General features: G+C 42.8%; 10 protein-coding genes across 10 annotated transcripts; 7 read left to right on the forward strand and 3 right to left on the reverse strand.

Moving 5' to 3' along the window:
- Window positions 1–1036: 1036 nt before the first annotated feature.
- SAMD00019534_073360 (hypothetical protein) lies at window positions 1037–1309 on the forward strand (the record flags this gene model as incomplete). Its single annotated transcript, XM_012897743.1, has 1 exon — window positions 1037–1309. A coding segment is annotated over one exon (273 nt), but the record flags the coding sequence as incomplete, so codon positions are not given.
- Window positions 1310–1946: 637 nt separating this feature from the next.
- On the forward strand, window positions 1947–4588 carry SAMD00019534_073370 (hypothetical protein; the record flags this gene model as incomplete). Its single annotated transcript, XM_012897744.1, has 3 exons — window positions 1947–2010; window positions 2174–2537; window positions 2617–4588. 3 exons carry the CDS (start codon window positions 1947–1949, stop codon window positions 4586–4588), a joined length of 2400 nt encoding a protein of 799 aa, XP_012753198.1.
- Window positions 3515–4015, reverse strand: SAMD00019534_073380 (hypothetical protein; the record flags this gene model as incomplete). The annotated part of the gene is made up of 1 exon (XM_012897745.1): window positions 3515–4015. A coding segment is annotated over one exon (501 nt), but the record flags the coding sequence as incomplete, so codon positions are not given.
- A 70-nt stretch (window positions 4589–4658) lies between the features above and the next one.
- On the reverse strand, window positions 4659–5619 carry SAMD00019534_073390 (hypothetical protein; the record flags this gene model as incomplete). Its single annotated transcript, XM_012897746.1, has 2 exons — window positions 4659–5173; window positions 5250–5619. The coding sequence occupies 2 exons, from the start codon at window positions 5617–5619 to the stop codon at window positions 4659–4661; spliced, it is 885 nt and encodes a 294-aa protein (XP_012753200.1).
- Window positions 5620–9484: 3865 nt separating this feature from the next.
- Window positions 9485–10769, forward strand: SAMD00019534_073400 (hypothetical protein; the record flags this gene model as incomplete). Its single annotated transcript, XM_012897747.1, has 4 exons — window positions 9485–9739; window positions 9828–9987; window positions 10056–10589; window positions 10678–10769. The coding sequence occupies 4 exons, from the start codon at window positions 9485–9487 to the stop codon at window positions 10767–10769; spliced, it is 1041 nt and encodes a 346-aa protein (XP_012753201.1).
- A 458-nt stretch (window positions 10770–11227) lies between these two features.
- SAMD00019534_073410 (hypothetical protein) lies at window positions 11228–12998 on the forward strand (the record flags this gene model as incomplete). The annotated part of the gene is made up of 2 exons (XM_012897748.1): window positions 11228–12881; window positions 12970–12998. The coding sequence occupies 2 exons, from the start codon at window positions 11228–11230 to the stop codon at window positions 12996–12998; spliced, it is 1683 nt and encodes a 560-aa protein (XP_012753202.1).
- A 313-nt stretch (window positions 12999–13311) lies between these two features.
- On the forward strand, window positions 13312–14007 carry SAMD00019534_073420 (hypothetical protein; the record flags this gene model as incomplete). Its single annotated transcript, XM_012897749.1, has 1 exon — window positions 13312–14007. A coding segment is annotated over one exon (696 nt), but the record flags the coding sequence as incomplete, so codon positions are not given.
- Window positions 14008–15134: 1127 nt separating this feature from the next.
- On the forward strand, window positions 15135–15450 carry SAMD00019534_073430 (hypothetical protein; the record flags this gene model as incomplete). The annotated part of the gene is made up of 2 exons (XM_012897750.1): window positions 15135–15147; window positions 15218–15450. Coding segments are annotated over 2 exons (246 nt in total), but the record flags the coding sequence as incomplete, so codon positions are not given.
- Window positions 15451–15707: 257 nt separating this feature from the next.
- Window positions 15708–18093, forward strand: SAMD00019534_073440 (hypothetical protein; the record flags this gene model as incomplete). The annotated part of the gene is made up of 3 exons (XM_012897751.1): window positions 15708–15847; window positions 16680–17382; window positions 17452–18093. Coding segments are annotated over 3 exons (1485 nt in total), but the record flags the coding sequence as incomplete, so codon positions are not given.
- A 31-nt stretch (window positions 18094–18124) lies between these two features.
- SAMD00019534_073450 (hypothetical protein) lies at window positions 18125–19219 on the reverse strand (the record flags this gene model as incomplete). Its single annotated transcript, XM_012897752.1, has 1 exon — window positions 18125–19219. The coding sequence occupies one exon, from the start codon at window positions 19217–19219 to the stop codon at window positions 18125–18127; it is 1095 nt and encodes a 364-aa protein (XP_012753206.1).
- Window positions 19220–19504: the final 285 nt, after the last annotated feature.

Here is a 19504-nt window from a genome sequence, read left to right on the forward strand (position 1 = left end):
CCGATCACATGCATGATGGGTTGGGCGATTTGTCGATAGTCACGGGTCAGTGCTACTCCTGCATCAAAGAAGAACGAGATCAGACAGCACAGAGAAGACCAGCATAGCAGACTTGATTAGTTGAGCGGTAGCGTCTGTCTGTCATCATGACAACAAAAGTGTGATAGATGGATGGGATGACCTTCTGGGATACAATCCAATTCGGTCATGTCATTGTTTGGGTACCCATAGCATTACATTACATTACATTATATTATATATTACATTACACATCAATGCAATTGAATGTTTGATTGTATACAAACAAATGAAGCAATGAATGAACCAATGAATGAAGCAATGTAGTTGTGTTTCTCAAGATCAACATACATAAATATCTTCCCCACTGTTTGGAATGAACTTCCACTCAGGTTTGAACATTTGAACTTCAGGTGTGAGTGGTTGGTGGTGTCAGTTATTGGGATTTGAATTTGACATTGTCGCGGTAACCAGGTTTGATAACGGCTGGGTTTCAAAATCCGTCAATGATGGTTGGTTGAATGGTGCGTGTGACACTCCTGGTGCGACATAGACAGCTATAAATACGAAGCACTCTCATTGATTCATTCATTCTTATCTCTCTCTTACAAATGTCTTGAACCTTTGTTACCTTGTAGACCGGAACCTCTGTCGCCGCCATGCTGTTGACCTCTGTCGCCCGTGTTGACCTCTGCCATGCTGCCCATCCATGCTGACCTCTGCCGCCATGCAGCCTGACCTCTGCCGCCATGCAGACCTCTACCGCCGTGTTCGTTGACCTCTACTGTCCTGCCGTATGACCTCTGACGCCGTGTTGAACACTGCCACCTTGTTGAACTCTGCCACCATGGTGCTTGAACTCTGCCACCGTGCTACCCATCAATGCTATCTGACCCCTGCTGTCGTGACGCCATGCTGTCTGACCAATGTCCCGAACCTCTGACGCCAGACTGTCCGATCAGTGCCACCATGATGTCTGACCAATGCCCCGAACCTTTGCCGCCATGCTGTCTGTCCAATGCCCCGAACCTCTGCCGCCGTGCTTACCTCTGCCGCCGTTCTGTTGACCTCTACTGCGGTGGTCTGCCGCCATGCTGTTGACCTATGCGCCTTGTTGATGTCCCTCAGCCTCTGCCAGGAGCTACGCCGCCGCGATGCTGCCACTGATGTCCACCTGCACCGAACCTCTGTCCATCTAGACAGACCTCTGCCATGCCTTCAAGTTGATCACAGCCTCTGTGTCTTACAACCATTAATAAAGTGTTTGGCTCTAATGCCATATCTTTCATTGTACATCGTGCTCTTGTTGTCGCCACTTTGTGTCCAGTGATCAATGAACTGTGTCTATGTCAATCGATGGATTGGTATTGAATGATTGAATGGAATGAACGAAAGTATGAACGAATGTATGAATGAATGACCTCATCATAAAGATGTCGTCAACAACACAAGGACAAGAATAGTTTTTATTTTAGATCTAGATAACTGGAGGACCATTTGACATCCATCCCTAAATACCGCCTTAATCTATGGATGAAAGATAGCGCGCCAATCCAAAGCAGATGACCCATCTGATCAAGTGGGTGTTTTTGGATAATTGTTTGTTTGTTGATCAAACAACACACACACACCATACTTTTTCATCAGGATCACACACCTTTGATTTCAAATCCAATGGCATAGTGATCACTTCACCACTGTCAGTATCATTCATTCAGGCTGTTCAGTTCATTCAACACACATATCTATCCCATTGTTGTAATATATTATATATTTATATCTTGTATCTATATATCTCTAAAGACTTAATAGTCTAACTAAAATGTAAGATTGATTGATTGAGTTGATTCGATATTAGTTGGAAAGTGGATGGATGGATCATTAACTAATAAATACATGTTCAACTCCCTCCACCTCTAGTAAATAAGATGTCAGTGTTCAAAAAGAAAGATAAGACTGAGAAGGATGACAAGAAGAAGAAGCATGATGATGGTATGTGTCTGTGAATGATTGTGGGCGTGGGTGGCTGACTGCGTGTGAATGTTCCTGATTTGGATATGATCACATGATGTACCATGGTACATCCATCAATCAAAATAATATTATGTTCCAGGTTCTAACCAACCAACTAATCAATCAATCAATCAAATAATAGACAAGTACTCACCAACCACCAGCTCACCAGTGAGCTCCACTCTTGGTAATGTGGCTACACCAGTGCCATTCGCTGATGAGGAGAGAATCAGACGTGAGGAGGAGGAGAGAAAGAAGAAGTTGGACGAGCAGAAGCGCAAGGAGGATGAGGACCGCGCCAAAAAGGAGCAGCTCGAGAAGCAGCGTCGCGAAGAAGAGGAACGCAAGAAATCATCTGCAGCCAACGACGAGATGAACGAAGAGTTTGAGATTCAAAGTTTGGACCAGCAAGGCAAGTCTGCCAGTGCCGGCACCCAAGACCTCTTCTCCTTCTTCCCAAATGAGGTCTACTCTGCCTATGACAAGCTCCAGGCATTCTCCAGAGAGTATGTAGTCGATCATGGATCCCCAATCAATCAATCAATCAATCACTAACATTACCGCCCGCCGCCACACAAACTACAGCCTTAACACATCGATCGCTCAGCCAGAGATTGTGTTTGTTGGACCAAAGAGCTCAGGCAAGTCTAGCTTGGTTGAGGCATTCATTGGACGCCCATTGAACATTGTTGGCGCGCTGGGATGCTCAAAGAGATCGATCCACTTCCAGTTTGTTAACAATGCCGAGTGCGAGGTGGCCAAGGTCACCGTCAAGAGAGACGCCCTGATCAAGGAGCTCGACCACGACGTCGTCATCACCGTGGAGCAGCTAAACGACACTTTGAACCGTCGCAACACCGTCATCTCGGACGAGCCCATCTACGTGCTCATCGAGTCCAGGTCCACACTCAACCTGACTCTGATCGACACCCCGGGTCTCGTGGCCGACGGTGCCAACGATCACGCCAAGATCGACGCTATAGTCAGCGCCATCCTGCGTCCCAACCACCGTCTGATCGTTGCCGTCGAGCCATGCGGCGACTGGGCCAACATGACCATGCTGCCATTTGTCAAGCGTGTGGACCCCGAGCTCAGCCGCTCCACCTTTGTCTTCACCAAGTTCTTCAACGTCATCCAGGACTTCAACTCGACTCGCTCCGTCAACCGCTTCCTTGCCGGCGCCGTCTCTGACATTAAGAGTTTCTTTGTCACTATCCCCAACCACAAGATCCGCGCACGCTTCGCCGACCCAGCCAGCTTCCAGGAGAAGCTGGCCCAGGCATACAAGCGTGACATGAACGCACTGGAGCAGTTCCAGTACGATAAGCGCTATGAGCGCAACATTGGAGTGACCCCCTTCCGCAGATACATCCTCAACATCATCTGGAAGTCCTACCAGGACGGCATTCCCCGCATCCTCAAGCACCTGCGCGCCAAGCGCCAGGCCGCCGAGATCGCCCTGAACGATCTGCAGAAGCAGTCATCGTCGCTGGACGCCACCATGCTGCGCGCCGTCGCATCGCACTACACCGTCGGCTTTTTGCAGATCACCGAGAAGCTGCTGGCGGGTACCAGTGAGGGTAACCCCACTGTGAATGGTCAAACACTGGAGGAGGAGAAGCACCAACAGGGCGACGGCGGCGACTGGGTCGACCTGTACAACCGCCCAATCAAGTTTGACGCTGAGGAGTGGGGCATCGCCTACTGGAACAGCAAGCTCTACGGAGGTCAGCAGTTTGAGCGTCTCATGTCTGAGTTCAAGGCCGTCTGCGACAACACCAAGATCACCGAGGTCACTCTGGACGACGTGGCCACCGCGTCGGGCATCAACAAGCTCAACAACATCCCCAACTACGCCTGGGCTGCTTGCGACCTCGCTCAGCAAAAGTCTCAGGACGCCATGGTGCCATTGATCGAGCAGCTCTGCGAGCGCGCCATCTATATCATGAAGCGTCTGGCCGACGTTGCCGACAAGGTGGTGGACTCAAGAAAGAAGAACCGCATCACCGCCAGCAGCGGTCTGGCCGGCGGCCGCTTCGACATGGAGAACATCGACCAGTACCCATACTTCACTCACCATGTGCGCGACCTGTTCTTCAAGTTCATTGAGCAGGCCAGCAAGATCTGCAAGGAGAAGTGCATGGACGAGTTCTACTCGACGCGCACCATCTACTGGGAGCTCACCGAGCATCCAGACCAGTCGCTGCCCGTCGTAAGGAACGACCACCAGGACACACGCGCCACCGTCGAGCATCTGACAACACAGTTGTTCGAGTCAATCAGGAAGCGCATCACCAAGAACGTGCTGTTGAAGTTCTACAACTTCTTCCTGGTGCCCATCCAGACCGACCTCTGGAGCGAGATCCAGGGCAAGATCACCTGTCTGTCCAACGAGTCGCTCGAGCAGATCTTTGAGGTCAACGCCACCAAGGAGCAACTCAAGGAGGACGAGAAGAACCAACAGGTCATCCTCGAGAAGTACACCAAGAACGACGAGCTCTTCTTGAAGGCTGCCTCACAGTTCTGTCATCCATTGTCAACTGCCTCAGTACAATAAAGTACATCCTACATCTAACATTCACTAATCAATGATTATGTTGTAGTAGTAATAAGCTCGGTTGGATTGATCAATCCAATCGTTTATTCGTACTCTCAAAGGTGTATTCACGCTCGACTCTTGAGTTGTCGACAATGATGTACTCTGCAGCATCGTTGATACCCAGTCCAGTGGCGTCAACAAGTGATCGCTTAGGTGAATTATCCAAACTACTATTGCTGCTACTACTGCTGTCGCCATCGTGATCCTCCTCTAGGATGAGAGGCAGTGCCTTCTCCAGGTCCAGGTCGATCATATCGTCCATCTCCACGGTGCTGTTCTCCTCCAGCATGGCTCTGTTCAATGTGCGTTTGGTGACAATGGTGATGACCAGAATGATGACCACTGTGAATATAGTTGCCACTGAGATAAATATCAGCTGTTCTTGCTTCTCGCCCGAATCATCCGAGTAGATCTCTGTCAAGTTCCTCATCAAACTGCCCAGATATGTGTATGCCACTGTACATGGAATAAGGCCAGCTGTTGTCGCCAGCCAATACTTGCTAAACTTAACCTTTGTCGCTCCAAATATATAGTTACAGATACCTATAATGTCATGTTAATGTTAGTGTTTGTTGTTGTTGCGTGTGGCCAACCGACGGATAGACAGCTGTCTACTTACCAAAAGGTATGACTGGAGATAGACGTAAGAGGAAGATGATTAGTAGACCATTCTTGGCTACTGCTGTATCAATCTGACTGTATCGTTTGTTTGACTTGATTTGTTTCTCGGCCCACTCTCGCGTCAGTGAACGTCCAATGAAGAAGGCAAGCACGGCACCAAGGTCGCAACCGACTACGGTGGCAAATGATCCGAGATAGACGCCAAACAGGAAGCCGGCGGCCAGGTTGATGGGTGTGCCGGGGAAGCAGAACACCAGCGACACAGAGTATATAAGCATTATTACAATACTGCCCCAGAATGGTGGCATGTTCTTTACGGTGTACATAAAGTTTAGAGTCATTGTCTGTACAGGTGAGTCTGGCACCATTAACAATATAAACAATATAGTGATTGTTATCCCCAGAAGGATTACCAACGACAACTTTGTATACTTTCTCCAATCCATTCTTAAGTTCATGTTATCGTTGTTATATGTGTATGTGTATGTGTGTATGTGTTGTAAATATCTATCTATCTATCTATCTATCTATCTATCTATCTATCTATCTATCTATCTATCTATCTATCTATCTATGATTGATTGATTGAATGATTGATTCTCCTGTCTGTCTCTCTTTTGTTATAATGTTATATATTAAATGTATGATATAAGTTGTTTCTCTCTATTAACCTGTAAATCTAATAAGCTCGGATGCTATACTAATACTAATACTAATACTAATAATATTGAGTAAGTAAGTAAGTCGGAGTCAGAGTGCAAGTTGACAGAGATAAAATGTATTGTTGCTGTTGTTGTTGTTTAAAGGGTGAGGGTTTATGTGTGTGTGTATTTGTAATTAAACACATAAATGTGAGTGGAATGAATGAGTGTAGAGGTACGATTAGTTGGAAGATAATGTATGTGTGTGTTTATAAATATTTGTGTGTATTAAAGCTGGCTAACTAACTTCATGCTATCATGGCGACGTGGGGGATGGGGGAAGCAACATAGATGACAACAACCCAGGGCTAAACTTGACACACCCAAAAGAAATCGGAGGCTTGGGAAGAGGGATATATTTGATTGATCATATTTTCATTAATAAATATCTTTATTACAAATAAATATAAGAATCAATGAATGAATGAATGAATGAATGAATGAATAAATGAATGAAAGTGCAACTAACTCATGATCTCATTCTATCCATCTATCTTAGATCAAACCTAACTTTAGTTTATGAGTGTAACACAAACTTGAAGTCAACCTATCATCTCAAGTGTTACATTTCATGTTCACAAAGTAACGAGAATGTATTATATATTCAAGGAGTCTGGAAATAATGCATTCAAATTTATTATTATTATTAACTATTATTATTATAATAAGAAATGAATACTAAACAAATATTAGTAATACTCTCTATTATTACATTTATGTTTATAGGTACCTTGGCATTAAGTATATTATATTTTAGATATCAACTAGACAGTCTAACTTCAACTCAATGTATTGTAACCAATTGTAATGTTCAATCTGCATCATGTATTGATAGACACAATTGGAAATCAGTCAAGAAGATGGAGTCCACTCAAGACCAATCATCATCATCATCATCATCAATGTCAATTGGTACACCATGTTATATCGTAGAGATAACAATGTTGAATATATACAAAGGATTGAACTACTCAAGGACAGAGAGATGGGATACATTCAACACCAAAGTGGATGGAGATTCATTCTGTGATCGAACACATAATATTACATGTTATTTCAAAAAACATGATCCGGAGGATTTATCAACACAAAAGAGGAGGCCACTCACTGTCAGTATAATAATGGTATCAATATTCACTGTATTAAGTTTCCTCAGCTTATTACTCACTTTCATTATTTATAACATATATAATCCAATATGTTATTTACATCAATACCAATACCAATCAATTGATGACAATGAATAATTAAACTTTGATTCATTTAAGCCCTGCAATGCAAAGACTAACCTCAAAGGGGTGAGAGCAATCACTGATCAGAATCGTGTGTGGGTGATAGTGTGATTGGTTGTTTGTAATGTGTGGTCAATTGTAATAGTTTGAATGGAAGGTGTACTCAACAACATAAGTTGTGATGATAAGGTTGTAGTTGTATTGTATTATTATTGCAATCAATACTATATACAATACTAAACAGATAAATATTAATATAAATAATAACAATATAATGGCCAGAACTCTAACTTACTTGATAATACATGGATTCTTTACATTCTTGTCTTTGGCTGCAATGATTGGATCAATATTTCTATATGTTTATCAAACTAATGGTGTACAAACATCAACATGTTTAATAACAGAGTGTCATGTACTAGGACACTATCATTGTTTTGGTAACAATGGAACATCATTCTATAAGTGTTACGTCAGTTCGGCAACCATCAATCTAGATTACGATGGAAGAAACTATACCAACTCTGGTCAGAACTTTGGCAATGCACCAACATATGATGGCGCCCAACAATTTTGTAGCAACACAACATATCTTGATTGTTACTACTCTTTACATAACCCGAGCGATGTATCAATCTCAAAGGGAAGGCCAGCACTTGGAGGATTCCTCTCAATAGTATTCGCCTGGGCTGTTGGAATCACTTTGGCAGTGTCATTCATTTATCACGCATATGTATATATTAGCAACAAAACAAGAGGAGGTTACCAGACTATTGAAGAAGGCTCTACACCAATGGGCACCCCAGATGGATGGTCATCAACTCCATTATAATCTAATAACAACTCATTAAATCAAGTTAAAAACAGTGTTTGCAAAAAAGTGATCAAAATCAGGATTTCTCCAAACATTGTTCAAGTTACAAAGGCCTCAATTCAATCAATGATTCCTATTCAAAACGGCGTCATTGATTGATTAGCCTTTCATTACTTACACATACACATACTCATAACATATACATAGAGATGGAGTTGATCGATGCCCTGAAAGAATGGTTCAAAGTTCAAACACCAGTCAAGATTAATTGGATAGTACTATTTATAACATTCACTATCTCATTTAGTATGCTATGGTTCGAATCTGACATTTACTTTAATGGAATCGACACCATCAATGAGGCCCAATGTGTTCTCTACAACTGCACAGTACAACAAACAGATTGTGGAATCATCAATAGCAAAAGAAGACTGAATATCACCTCCTCCATCATCAAAAATAACATCATAACCTGTACTATTAATAATAATAGTATTAGTAATACAACACCTACCCCTGAGCAATGTCCAAGTACTTCAGCAGAACTAACTGCAACAGCATCACCGATCACTGCAAGACATAAGTGCTACCAACCCATCTTTGATCTGGGTATCAAACTCAATGGACAATGGTACAATTCATCTGGAAAGTCTTTCCACAACTCAACAGACACATGTCAGGAAGCCTGTGACTTTTGCAACAATGTACACAGTACTACATGTTTCTACGAACCAGGCAAACCCGATGTACTGGTATTGAAAAGGAATCATTACCAATATTGGTCATTCATTCTTACACTACTCTTCTTAATATATTGGTTGTCCGATGGTTTGGTGGCGGTCATCAACATTGGCAAGGCCATCTTTAGAGTTTTCCGTCCTATTGACCTCCAACAACAACAGCAACAACAACGCATGGGAAGAACAAGCTACGATAGCCTCGAAGACCCTGACATGAATACGTACCAAACAAAATCAATCAGTGTATCTGAAAACCCATCACAAAAAGATGGTGAACCTGGAAGTAGTAATGGTGGACAACCAAATGATCAAGGTTATCAAATTATATCATAAGTAATAATAAATGATTTTTACAGGTAGTTTAGATGGTTCGGTTATACCTTCACACTACAGTGTGTCCACTTCTGATCACGATACCAGTGTGTGGGATATTTAACTTTTTGATCAAAACACAAGATCGATGCATTTTTCGGGGGTCAAAGATATTTTTTCAAGTCCTTGGGTACCCATCGGTTTAGATACCTGTCTCGTTCACCAATCAGATATTCCTTAGTGAAGATATTCAATCATTCATACATCATATCTTACTATCATACTATATATATTTATTTATTTAACAAATAATGAATTATTACATCATTTATATCTTTATTACAATTATATCATTGATATCAGTCAATGCTCAGATATATCCATTCCCATCAAATAGTTTATCACCTCATTATTATGAGTTTGTAATGAATAATATGACATGGGTGGATGCCAATAACTATTGTAACTCTAGACTTGTTATGGATTTGAAAGGATACCTGGTAACGATCACAACGAATGAGGAGAATGACTTTATCGATAGAATGACCAGACAACTATGGTCACCATTATGGAGAAGTTATTGGATATCAGGCCTTAGCAAGTCACGTCCTGACAGAGACTTTGGAATATATTACTACAGCTCAGGTCCAGAATCTGGCACACTCATGTACGATGTTTACACAGACAAGGTATGTTTTGATTGATTGATTGATTGAATGATCCCTTCCCTTTCCCATCCTAACATTCAATCAATCCTTCAATCATTCATGAATCAAGTGTACAACTTTTTGTAACTTTGATGCTAGTGAACCAAACCTACAACCTGATGATAATGAGATATATCTAATGTCTTATCATTCTCTCAATGGATCTTGGAACAATATTGAAGGTCCCAAAACTATGTTCTATTTTGTTTGTGAATATGGAGGACTCCAAGGTATGCCTGATCACTCACTCAACATTCAATCATCATTCACTAACTTACAATAACTCAAACATCATCAGACCCATATATCCCACCGATCCGAATTGGTGCCGATCAAGTGATCAACATTACAAACTACTCTGGAATAGACTTTAAAATACCAATAGATATTGAGTTCACCAAACGATCAACTGGTGAGAAGGTCAATTGTACAAATCCAGTTGGATCAAGTTATGGTGGAATCTATTGTATATTAGACAAGTCAGGTTCAGGTTCATACAACGTTCGGATTACCAATGGTCAGACTATCTTGAACACAACATTCCAATATCGACCACCAAGGATAACAGTAATCTATCCAGAATTCAACTCAACTGGATATGTTAGTTTGACAAAAGGATCAACTTTGACAGTATCTGGTGATAACTTTGCCTCTGATTCATTGATGTCGATACACTTTGCCGATGGTACCAACTGTGCCAATATCTCAACAATCAAGACAGGAGTACTCAAGTGTACTTTGGACAAAGATATCCTTAATATTGAAAACTCCATACTTCCAATCACCATTATTGCCGACTCAATCTATGGACAATCAATCAAACCTGCCTTTGGTATGTTAACACTTCCTTCTCTCCTTTAGATCCTTATCCTAACAAGCAATCATTAATCAATCAAACATATAGCATTCAACAAAACAAGGTTTGTGTCTTGTTGGAAACCAAACAACTCATTCAATGACTCGTTGGATTATATTCATCGAATGGCAGTTGAGGGGCTTGGTGGATACATGACAGCGGTGGACTCGCCCCAGCTCTCTGATTTTATGATTCGACTTTGTAATCATGTATTCTACAACCAATATTGGACGTCATTGTCATTTGATCAATCACAATCTGCTTGGACCAGGAGTGATGGTCCACCTGGTATCAAAGGCACTCAGGTCACTCCCTACCCCAATGTAGCGCCACTGCCCTCCAACGAACCCAAAACATACTACTCATACGATGTATACTCTGGCCAATACACTCCTACCAATCAGAGTCAAGCAGAGATACTTTGGTGGGGAGTGATTGCTGACCACTATGCAAAAGGTATAGCATCACTCGAACACATGATCATTCAATCAATCAATGACCCTAACTCATGATAATCAATCGATCAATTAATCAATGATGTAGCACCGAAACAAGTACGATCAACATTTTCATACCTTATGCCAACTGAAGGTGACATTATTGATGTTGGAATTATGGAAGCTGGAACACAGTTGGACACCAACTACTTTTATTTCCAAGGTCAGAAGCATGAGTATCAGAGGGACATGTTCTTGGAGATTGATCCGACTGACATGTTGAGTCCCGATCACACCACAAAGATATGGATTAGAATCCCTCCAGGATATGGTCAAGGTTCTTTCCCCGTCTGGTTCTCAATTGAGAATCAATACATCAACTTGACATCACCGCTCAACGAGACATTCGTTCAATACTACCGACCCAGTATTTACTCTGCAACACCACTTCTCTCTGATGGTGGATGGATCACATTGACTGGTGCCAACTACTACAACACTTCTACATTGCTCAATGTTACCATCGGAGTGATGTCGTGTACCAATGTAATCATGTTGGTACCGCATTACAAAGTTGCATGTTACATCCCCGACCCAGTTGGGGAGATTTCCAGACCTATAAATATCACAGTCGAACTTGGTGGACAGATCAATGATCAATTCGAGTACCAGTTCAGTGCTCCACAGGTACTCAGCGCCAACTCTGGATTTGCCAACACTACCACATTGATCACAATCAATGGAAACAACTTTGGAACCAGACGTCTAAGTGTAACAATAGGTCCCAACAACGAACCTTGTTATAACTTGACTTACATCACCTCATCAAGAATCCAATGCTACTTTGATGGAGTCACACCTCAGATTGGCAACACAACCATGAACATAACAGTCACCTCTGGTTTGCTATCGGGTATCAATCAAGTATTCTACTATAATCCCAAACAATGTCCAATGACCAATGGCAAACAATGTAATGACAAGGGTGCATGTGTACTTGGAACATGTCGTTGTGATGAAGGATGGACTTTATTAGATGATTGTTCCAAACCTGGTACACCTGGAGGTGTTCCAACTATCATCAATGGCACCGTGGTCAACCCATCCAATGTCAACTTCACCAGCGCCATCATATACCTTCGAGAGTCTGATCAGATCCAGAATACAGTGCGATCAGTCAAGATGAGTGATGTCAAATGGACCTCAAACAATGTGACTGGTGAGTTGAATGGTACCCTGTCAGAGAACGTCGATCCCTTCTACATCTTGATCAACATAACATTGATCCAACAGGCTAGAGAGATTGAGTTTGCTGGCGAGACACTATATCTCGAGCCCAACTCTGTCAAGTTCACCATCTCGATACATCAATGGAAGTTCGCCAGCACTCTCAACACTTTGGAGCTCATCTTTGAGTCGAGGACAGCCAAGCAGGCGGATGATGGCTGCTCGAGTCGCGCCACCACCGTCAACACATCAGACAACCAACTCTTTATTGAAGCAGGTACATCTGTATTCATTGGATCATTCGCCTCACATATGTATGTCGATGGTAGGGTAGTCACGTCCAACCAGTATCTTCTCGACGCTACCGATCCCATTCTTCAAGAGTTGGTGTCGCAGTCCAAGGACTCTGACTTTGTTGTGGCGGCATCCATCCCCATCCCACACTTTAACGATCATTGTCTGATCGATCCAACATTCCAATCATTGATTGTACCGAGTGAGACCAACTGTGGATTAGATCGTTGGAAGATTATCTTAATAGCTGTACTATGTGGTGCATTTGTTGTATGTGTGATCACCGCTGCATCCATCTTCCTCTACAAACGTATGAGTGATAGGAGGGACAACCAAAGGATTGAGATGAAGCTACGCAATGCTTCAGGACATAAATAAATCGAACCAATCAAACATAGTTAGTTATAAATATGTTTGCTTGATGTGATGAGTTAAAGTAGATATTGTTTACCATGAGGTCACATGTGGAGTTGGGAAGTCTCATTCTTGATACCACCGATCCAATCAAAAAATGTGATCTATTTGCTGCTCGAGGTCCAAGTGCAAAGAAAATGATGGGCTTTGTTGAGTCCATTTACCAAAATATCCATCAAGGTTCGACCACTCCTTCCAATGGGTAGTGATCCAAGGGACAGACTAACTTCCAGCACTTGGTATCCAACAACATGTATCATATCAATCATTCAAACAATCATTCAATCAATCAATCAGTTAATCACTCACTTATTCTCAACAAATAGACGATGAGATCATTCACTATAATCACATTGTTGTTGGCCTTGATGCTTAGTGCATCATTTGTATATGCTCGTATCCGATCTTCAACGGTGATTGGTGAGATGACATTCTATGCAGCAGGAGACAACTGCCCACCAAGTGGTGAGATCGCTTATCCATTGCCAAGTCGTCCACAGGCTGGTGGTGTGGGCACTTACGCCAACCCCATCACATTTGCCGCGTCAAAGGACGCCTTCCCTGTCCACTCCATCGTCTACGTGCCCGCCTACTCCAAGTACTTCATTATGATGGATGACTGCGCCGAGTGTGACGACGACTGGAAGCACCACCACGAGTACCACATCGACTGCTGGATTGGCTCCGACTCGATTCAACGAGGCACTACCGACTGCGAGGTGGCATTGACACTGAACGAGACCAAGATCATCGTCAACCCGCCCAACAACCTCGAGGTCGACCAATCGCCCTTCTTCAACAACGACGGAGACTGTCTCGTACCTGCACAGAACTGCACCAACGTCGGCAATGAATGTGGCAACTCATGTGATCTCGACTACTCCATCACTTGTCAGAATGCAGCCAACCTATTCCTACTCTCACTCAATCGTTTCGAAGAGCTGAATCCCAACTTGAACTGCAACAACATCATACCATCAGGTACTGACATGTGTCAAGCAGGTTCATGTGGAGGTCCATAATCAATCAATAACTTCATTTCTCGTGATTGATTGGTTGATCCATTCATAAAGTGCACTACATCTACATTCATTCATTCTTTGTTGTTCTGTTGTGTTGTGTCATGTTTGAGTGAATGACAAGTCCGTGGAAAGTTGTGTCTCGCGAGACAAACACAACTCAACGACATCCAACTCACTCATTCATTCATTCACTCATTCACTTCATTGTTCACATTCAACTCAAAGATGTTGTATTATTTATTACTTATTATTAACATTGAATAACGTTATTCGTTGATTGTTGCCGACACAAACAAATAATACTTCTGAAACCCATAAATTATGTAGACACTCGGTTTCATCTAGGTTGTCAAAGACAAGAAATGAGAAAGTAAATCTTCTAATTCACACAAGCCAGTGCAGTCCATTATGTATAACCATATGTTTTGGTGGCATCACCGTGCACAGGTTTCGCGTGTAACATCGAAAAAATATTATTTCCTCTTTAATCAGTGGCCTATAGACTTAGTGTTGTGTCACTTTCATGCAGCGGAGACATTCATTTACCCAAACCATTCAATTTAAATCATAAAGATAAACATAAACATACACATGTAACAATCAAACAGATAAATTCAAAACAAGTTATCTGTTCAACAAACTTCACACACACCCACTCCCACTCACTTAAACACCTTTACGAATTTTCGTAACACTTCAGTGATCAATCCATCAATCAATCCAATCAATCAATCAAATATGAATGAATCACCATCAATCAATCAATCAATCCATCCAATGTAGTTGTTGGGCAATGACAACATCAATCATTCCTGGAGATAAACGATATTTGATCATTATGTTATGATAATTTTAAGTACTCAATGTCAATGTTATGAGTGGTTGTTGTTATACATCTCCTGTCATGTCCTTTATGACAATGATCCACTCTTGATTGGATATATATCTTTCCAGCTTTGATCCAAACAATTCAACGATTGGCCAAACCCTCCATTTGATTGACAATGTCCACTATGATAGGAATATCTATAAATACAGACATTTCCACTTAATTCAAAGTCATCCAAACAATCAAACCAATAATATACTAATTTTAACTAACAAACTAAACAAACAATATCTTAAAAATGACTATCATGAGTAAGTAGTAGTAGTAGTAGGATCATTATAATCATCCAAAATGATTACTAATATGATGTTGTTCATTTAGAATCTATCTCATCCATGGGCAACGTTGCCTCTGCCTCCTCGATGACCAAGAGCACTGTGTCAGCCTCAAGCATTACTGGACTTGGACAGGGTGGCAATGAGAATGCTGGACTCCTCGGATGTGGACTGACCAGAACTGTTGGTGGTACAGTCATTGCCGTTGAGAACGTTGTCAATGGAGTCCTGTTCACTGTCCTTGGACTGGTTGATGGTCTCTTGGGAGGTGTATGCTTGTAATGTTCTAGGACATTTACAACTACAACAACTACAATGTACATTGCAATCTTGTTAACATAATAATAAACTTGAAGTTTCTAACTCATAAAGTGTCGAATGACATCATGTTGGTGTGAATTCGGGAAATGGATGACCTTTTGAATCTTGTGTGTGGTGGGTTCGCAATCTTGAATGAATCACTATTCAGTCATTATCTTCATTTACATTATTATTACTACATATATACAAATATATATATATATATATATATCTAAACAAATACATACACACATACATACAAGATGTCTATGTTTAGAGATATTATCGATGGTGACTGTGGCGAACCGAATGCCTTGGGCAACTTTGTCCAACAGTTCACAACAGACAAGACAGGTCTATATCATGTATGTTTGTTGTATTGTATTGTATTGTCTTGACATGATATGACATGTTATTAATCATTGAATTCTGTATATATAGGACAAATGGGAACATAGAGGCGAGCCACAGTTTAGACAAGATGAGCTGTATGATGATCACAGACAGTTTGATGATATATTCGATCAGCAACACGAAGATGACTTTGACTCAATGTTGGATAGGAACTTGATGGATCGTCATGGTCCCAATCAGATGTTTATGAAGGAGAATGGTACGTTGTCTATGCATTGATAATGATTGATACATTGAATGATTGATTGACTTACACATTGAACGTTCAACACAGAGTTCCGTTTGCCAGGCGAAGGTAACATGATATCAGGCGAGCTACAAAACTTCTTCAAAGACTTTATCCTATCATCACAGGCACATGTATGTATTGGTTGTCATCAGGTCATCACATCACATCACATCACTCACTCACTCATTCAATCAATCTCTAGCATCTTCTTCCACCAATACCATTCGGAGGTGAGATTAGACTATCACAGCACGACAAGGCAAAGATTAGAAATAGAAGCGAAGTATTGTTTAGGCAGTTGAACGAAGGTATGTGTGTAGAGTGTGGCAACGCTTGACTGACCTACTCAATCACTAACTCACTTCACTCATCACAATGTAGTACAAGATAAAGGTTATGAGAGCGATCAGTTGAATAGACTATTCGATGCACTTGGCTTTGAAGCAGAGGACAAGTTTGAGGACTTTGATGCACATTGGGATGATCATGGACATGAACTTGATCATCATGATTTCCATCATCATCATCCAACATCGACTACAACAACAACATCGAACAACCATAGGATTCACGAGGGTCTGCCTTGGGAGACAGACTACCTGCAACAAGACCAAGGCGTGCCTCAGGGATTGGTGGAGGAGCATCACGAGACATATGAGCAGGCTTGGGAGGACGCAGAGCACGACGACGACTTTGACAACGCCTGGTTCAGAGAGGAGGACCTGGAACCATTCGATCACGCATGGAACGAATCTGAGGATCTGGATGCAGCGTGGGACCAGACAACCAAGCAATCACTGAGCGAAATCACCGAGTCCATTGGCAGGATCAACGACCCCAAGCTCAAGAAGTCAAACTTTATGCGATTCATCAATCAGCTGAACAGTGGCGAGGCGCAGATCGTCGGAAACACCGTCGTACACAACGAGAACTTTGTTCCGCAGGCATTGGAGGAGGACAATGAGCTGTGGGAGGAAGGGTACACCAACTTCCACGACACTGTCTCTGACGAGCGACTGCAAGAGTATCAATTCATCATTGATCACCCACGCGAGGAGGACACGTTCGAGTCTGGCATGGACCTGTTCAATCAAGGTCTAATCAACGATGCCATCGTCACACTGGAGAGCGAGGTTATGCGCAACCCGGACAACGCCGAGGCCTGGATGTTCCTTGGCATTGCACACGCCGAGAACGACAAGGATCAACAAGCAATCACATGTTTGCTAAAGTCAATCGATCTTGATCCAACCAATTTGAAAGCAAGAGTATGTTATGTCCATCAAGCCAGCGACCATGTTGGATACTGACACAATCAATCATTCACCACTCTCTAGCTTGCATTGGCAGTCAGCTATACAAATGACTACCAGAAGGATAGAGCATTAGAGACATTGGAGGAGTGGCTAAAGAGGAGCCAACAGTATAGACACATCAACATTGAGATACCTCACGATGAGGATGGAGAGGGATCGTACATGGACACTTGGCGCAGACATCGTCATACGTCCGAGTTGTTCCTGGAAGCTGCAAGGATACGCCCCAATGACCCAGACCCCGAGGTGCAGACGGCATTGGGTCTGCTCTACAACATGTCCTACGAGTACGACAAGGCAGTCGATTGTTTCAAGGCGGCGCTGCAGAACAATCCATCTGACTACCAGCTGTGGAACAAGCTGGGCGCCACCCTGGCCAACAGCAACCGCAGCCAAGAGGCATTGGGCGCATACTTTCAAGCACTCGAGCAGAAGCCCAGTTATGTGCGCGCTCGCTCCAATCTAGGCATCAGCTACCTGGCGCTAAACATGTATAACGAAGCTGCCCAAACGTTCTTGGGTGCACTGTCCATCCACCCCGAGGCCGTCCACATCTGGGACAACCTCAAGATGGTGTTCCGTCTGATGGGTCGCGACGACCTTGTCGAGAAGGTCGAGCGCAGAGATGTCAATGAATTTGCCCAAGACTTCAAGTTTATGTAAATAAAGATGGTTTAGTTTGGCTTGGCTTGAATTATTCGATCCACTCACTGAGGTCATATGAACCGCTTACAGAGCTCTCGTTATCCGATGATACATCATCGTTCTGGTGATGTTTTTTATCGTAGGGAGGATAGAGCTCGTTCAACCCTGTGTCCGATGCTGAGAGGAAGTCGACAAGATTGAGGAACATCAACTTGCTGGTATCAGACATGCCATATATATAACTGACCCATGCAGCAAACCATCCCTTTTGGGAGTCCAGAATTAGCACTTCGAAGCGATAGACTCCAAGTCTCATACTGATGCTCGTGACTTGTTGATTCACTTCCAGGAGTGACTTGAGATATTGTTTGAGTTGTATGGCATTAGTCTTGAACTTCAACTTGATTGAGTGAATGCCATCAGGGATCAAGACCTCGCTGATATCATCAATGACACGGATCTTCAATCCCTTAATCGATTGGCATCGGTTAAGAAAATTGGAATGATTGACAAAAGACAGAATGTTAATGTATCTCAGGCTACTTGGAGGTGTATCCTTTGACTTTGGATCATAGTCTCGATTAATGCAAAGAGTTTCAAGTGATTGTGGCCATGACACTGATTGATTGAAGCATTTTCCGAACTTGAGGCTCAACAGAGTAGTTGGCAACACTCCCCACTCGATTGGGATGTTGAATTCATATCCGAGCTTCAACTTTGTAAGAGAGGAAGGGAGGAGGCCAATCCCCAGCCTCTGATTGAAGTTGTATCCCAATTTGAGTTGGATGAGAGAGCGTGGCAGCGTGCCTGGCTCAAGCTCAATGTTGTACCAGGTGGGGAACCTCAATCGTTGGACCGAGTGTGGCAGGACACCGGGTGTGATTGGGATCTTGAGAATGATCTTTCCAAGGTCAAGCACAGTGAGCGACGATGGCAGACAACCAACTTGAAGTGGTTCGGAATAATGGTGGCTAAAGCATAGCATCTTGAGTGTGTCTGGTAGGGCGCCAGGTCTGATTGCCTCGAAACCCTCAATGGTCACACTGATGACAGGCAGGTGGGGAACAAAGGACTCATTGCCAGCCAAGCCAAATATATCCTCAATCTCTAGAATATGATCGTTCACTTCAAGTGTCAGCTCCATACCATTAATGCTGCCGGCGTGTTGTAACTGTTGCCTCTGGAACCATTTATAATGCTCAGACGGTGTCCTATAACGTAGAACTTGGATCGATTGAGGAATGATTGTAGGAAGAATCCAACCCCTTTTGCAGGCAATGTATTGAAGGCCGTCAGGCAGTGCTCCTTCTTCGACCCTAGTACGATGATTTCTACAGTGTACATTGTAAGAGGCAGGGTCATCGTAGGTTGGATTGCCTTGGTAACCAAGGTCCATGCGTAGGAGTGATGTGGGCAGCACATCACGCTT

Source organism: Acytostelium subglobosum, assembly GCF_000787575.1.
Source record: "Acytostelium subglobosum LB1 DNA, scaffold: scaffold14, whole genome shotgun sequence".
Classification (NCBI taxonomy): domain Eukaryota; phylum Evosea; class Eumycetozoa; order Acytosteliales; family Acytosteliaceae; genus Acytostelium; species Acytostelium subglobosum.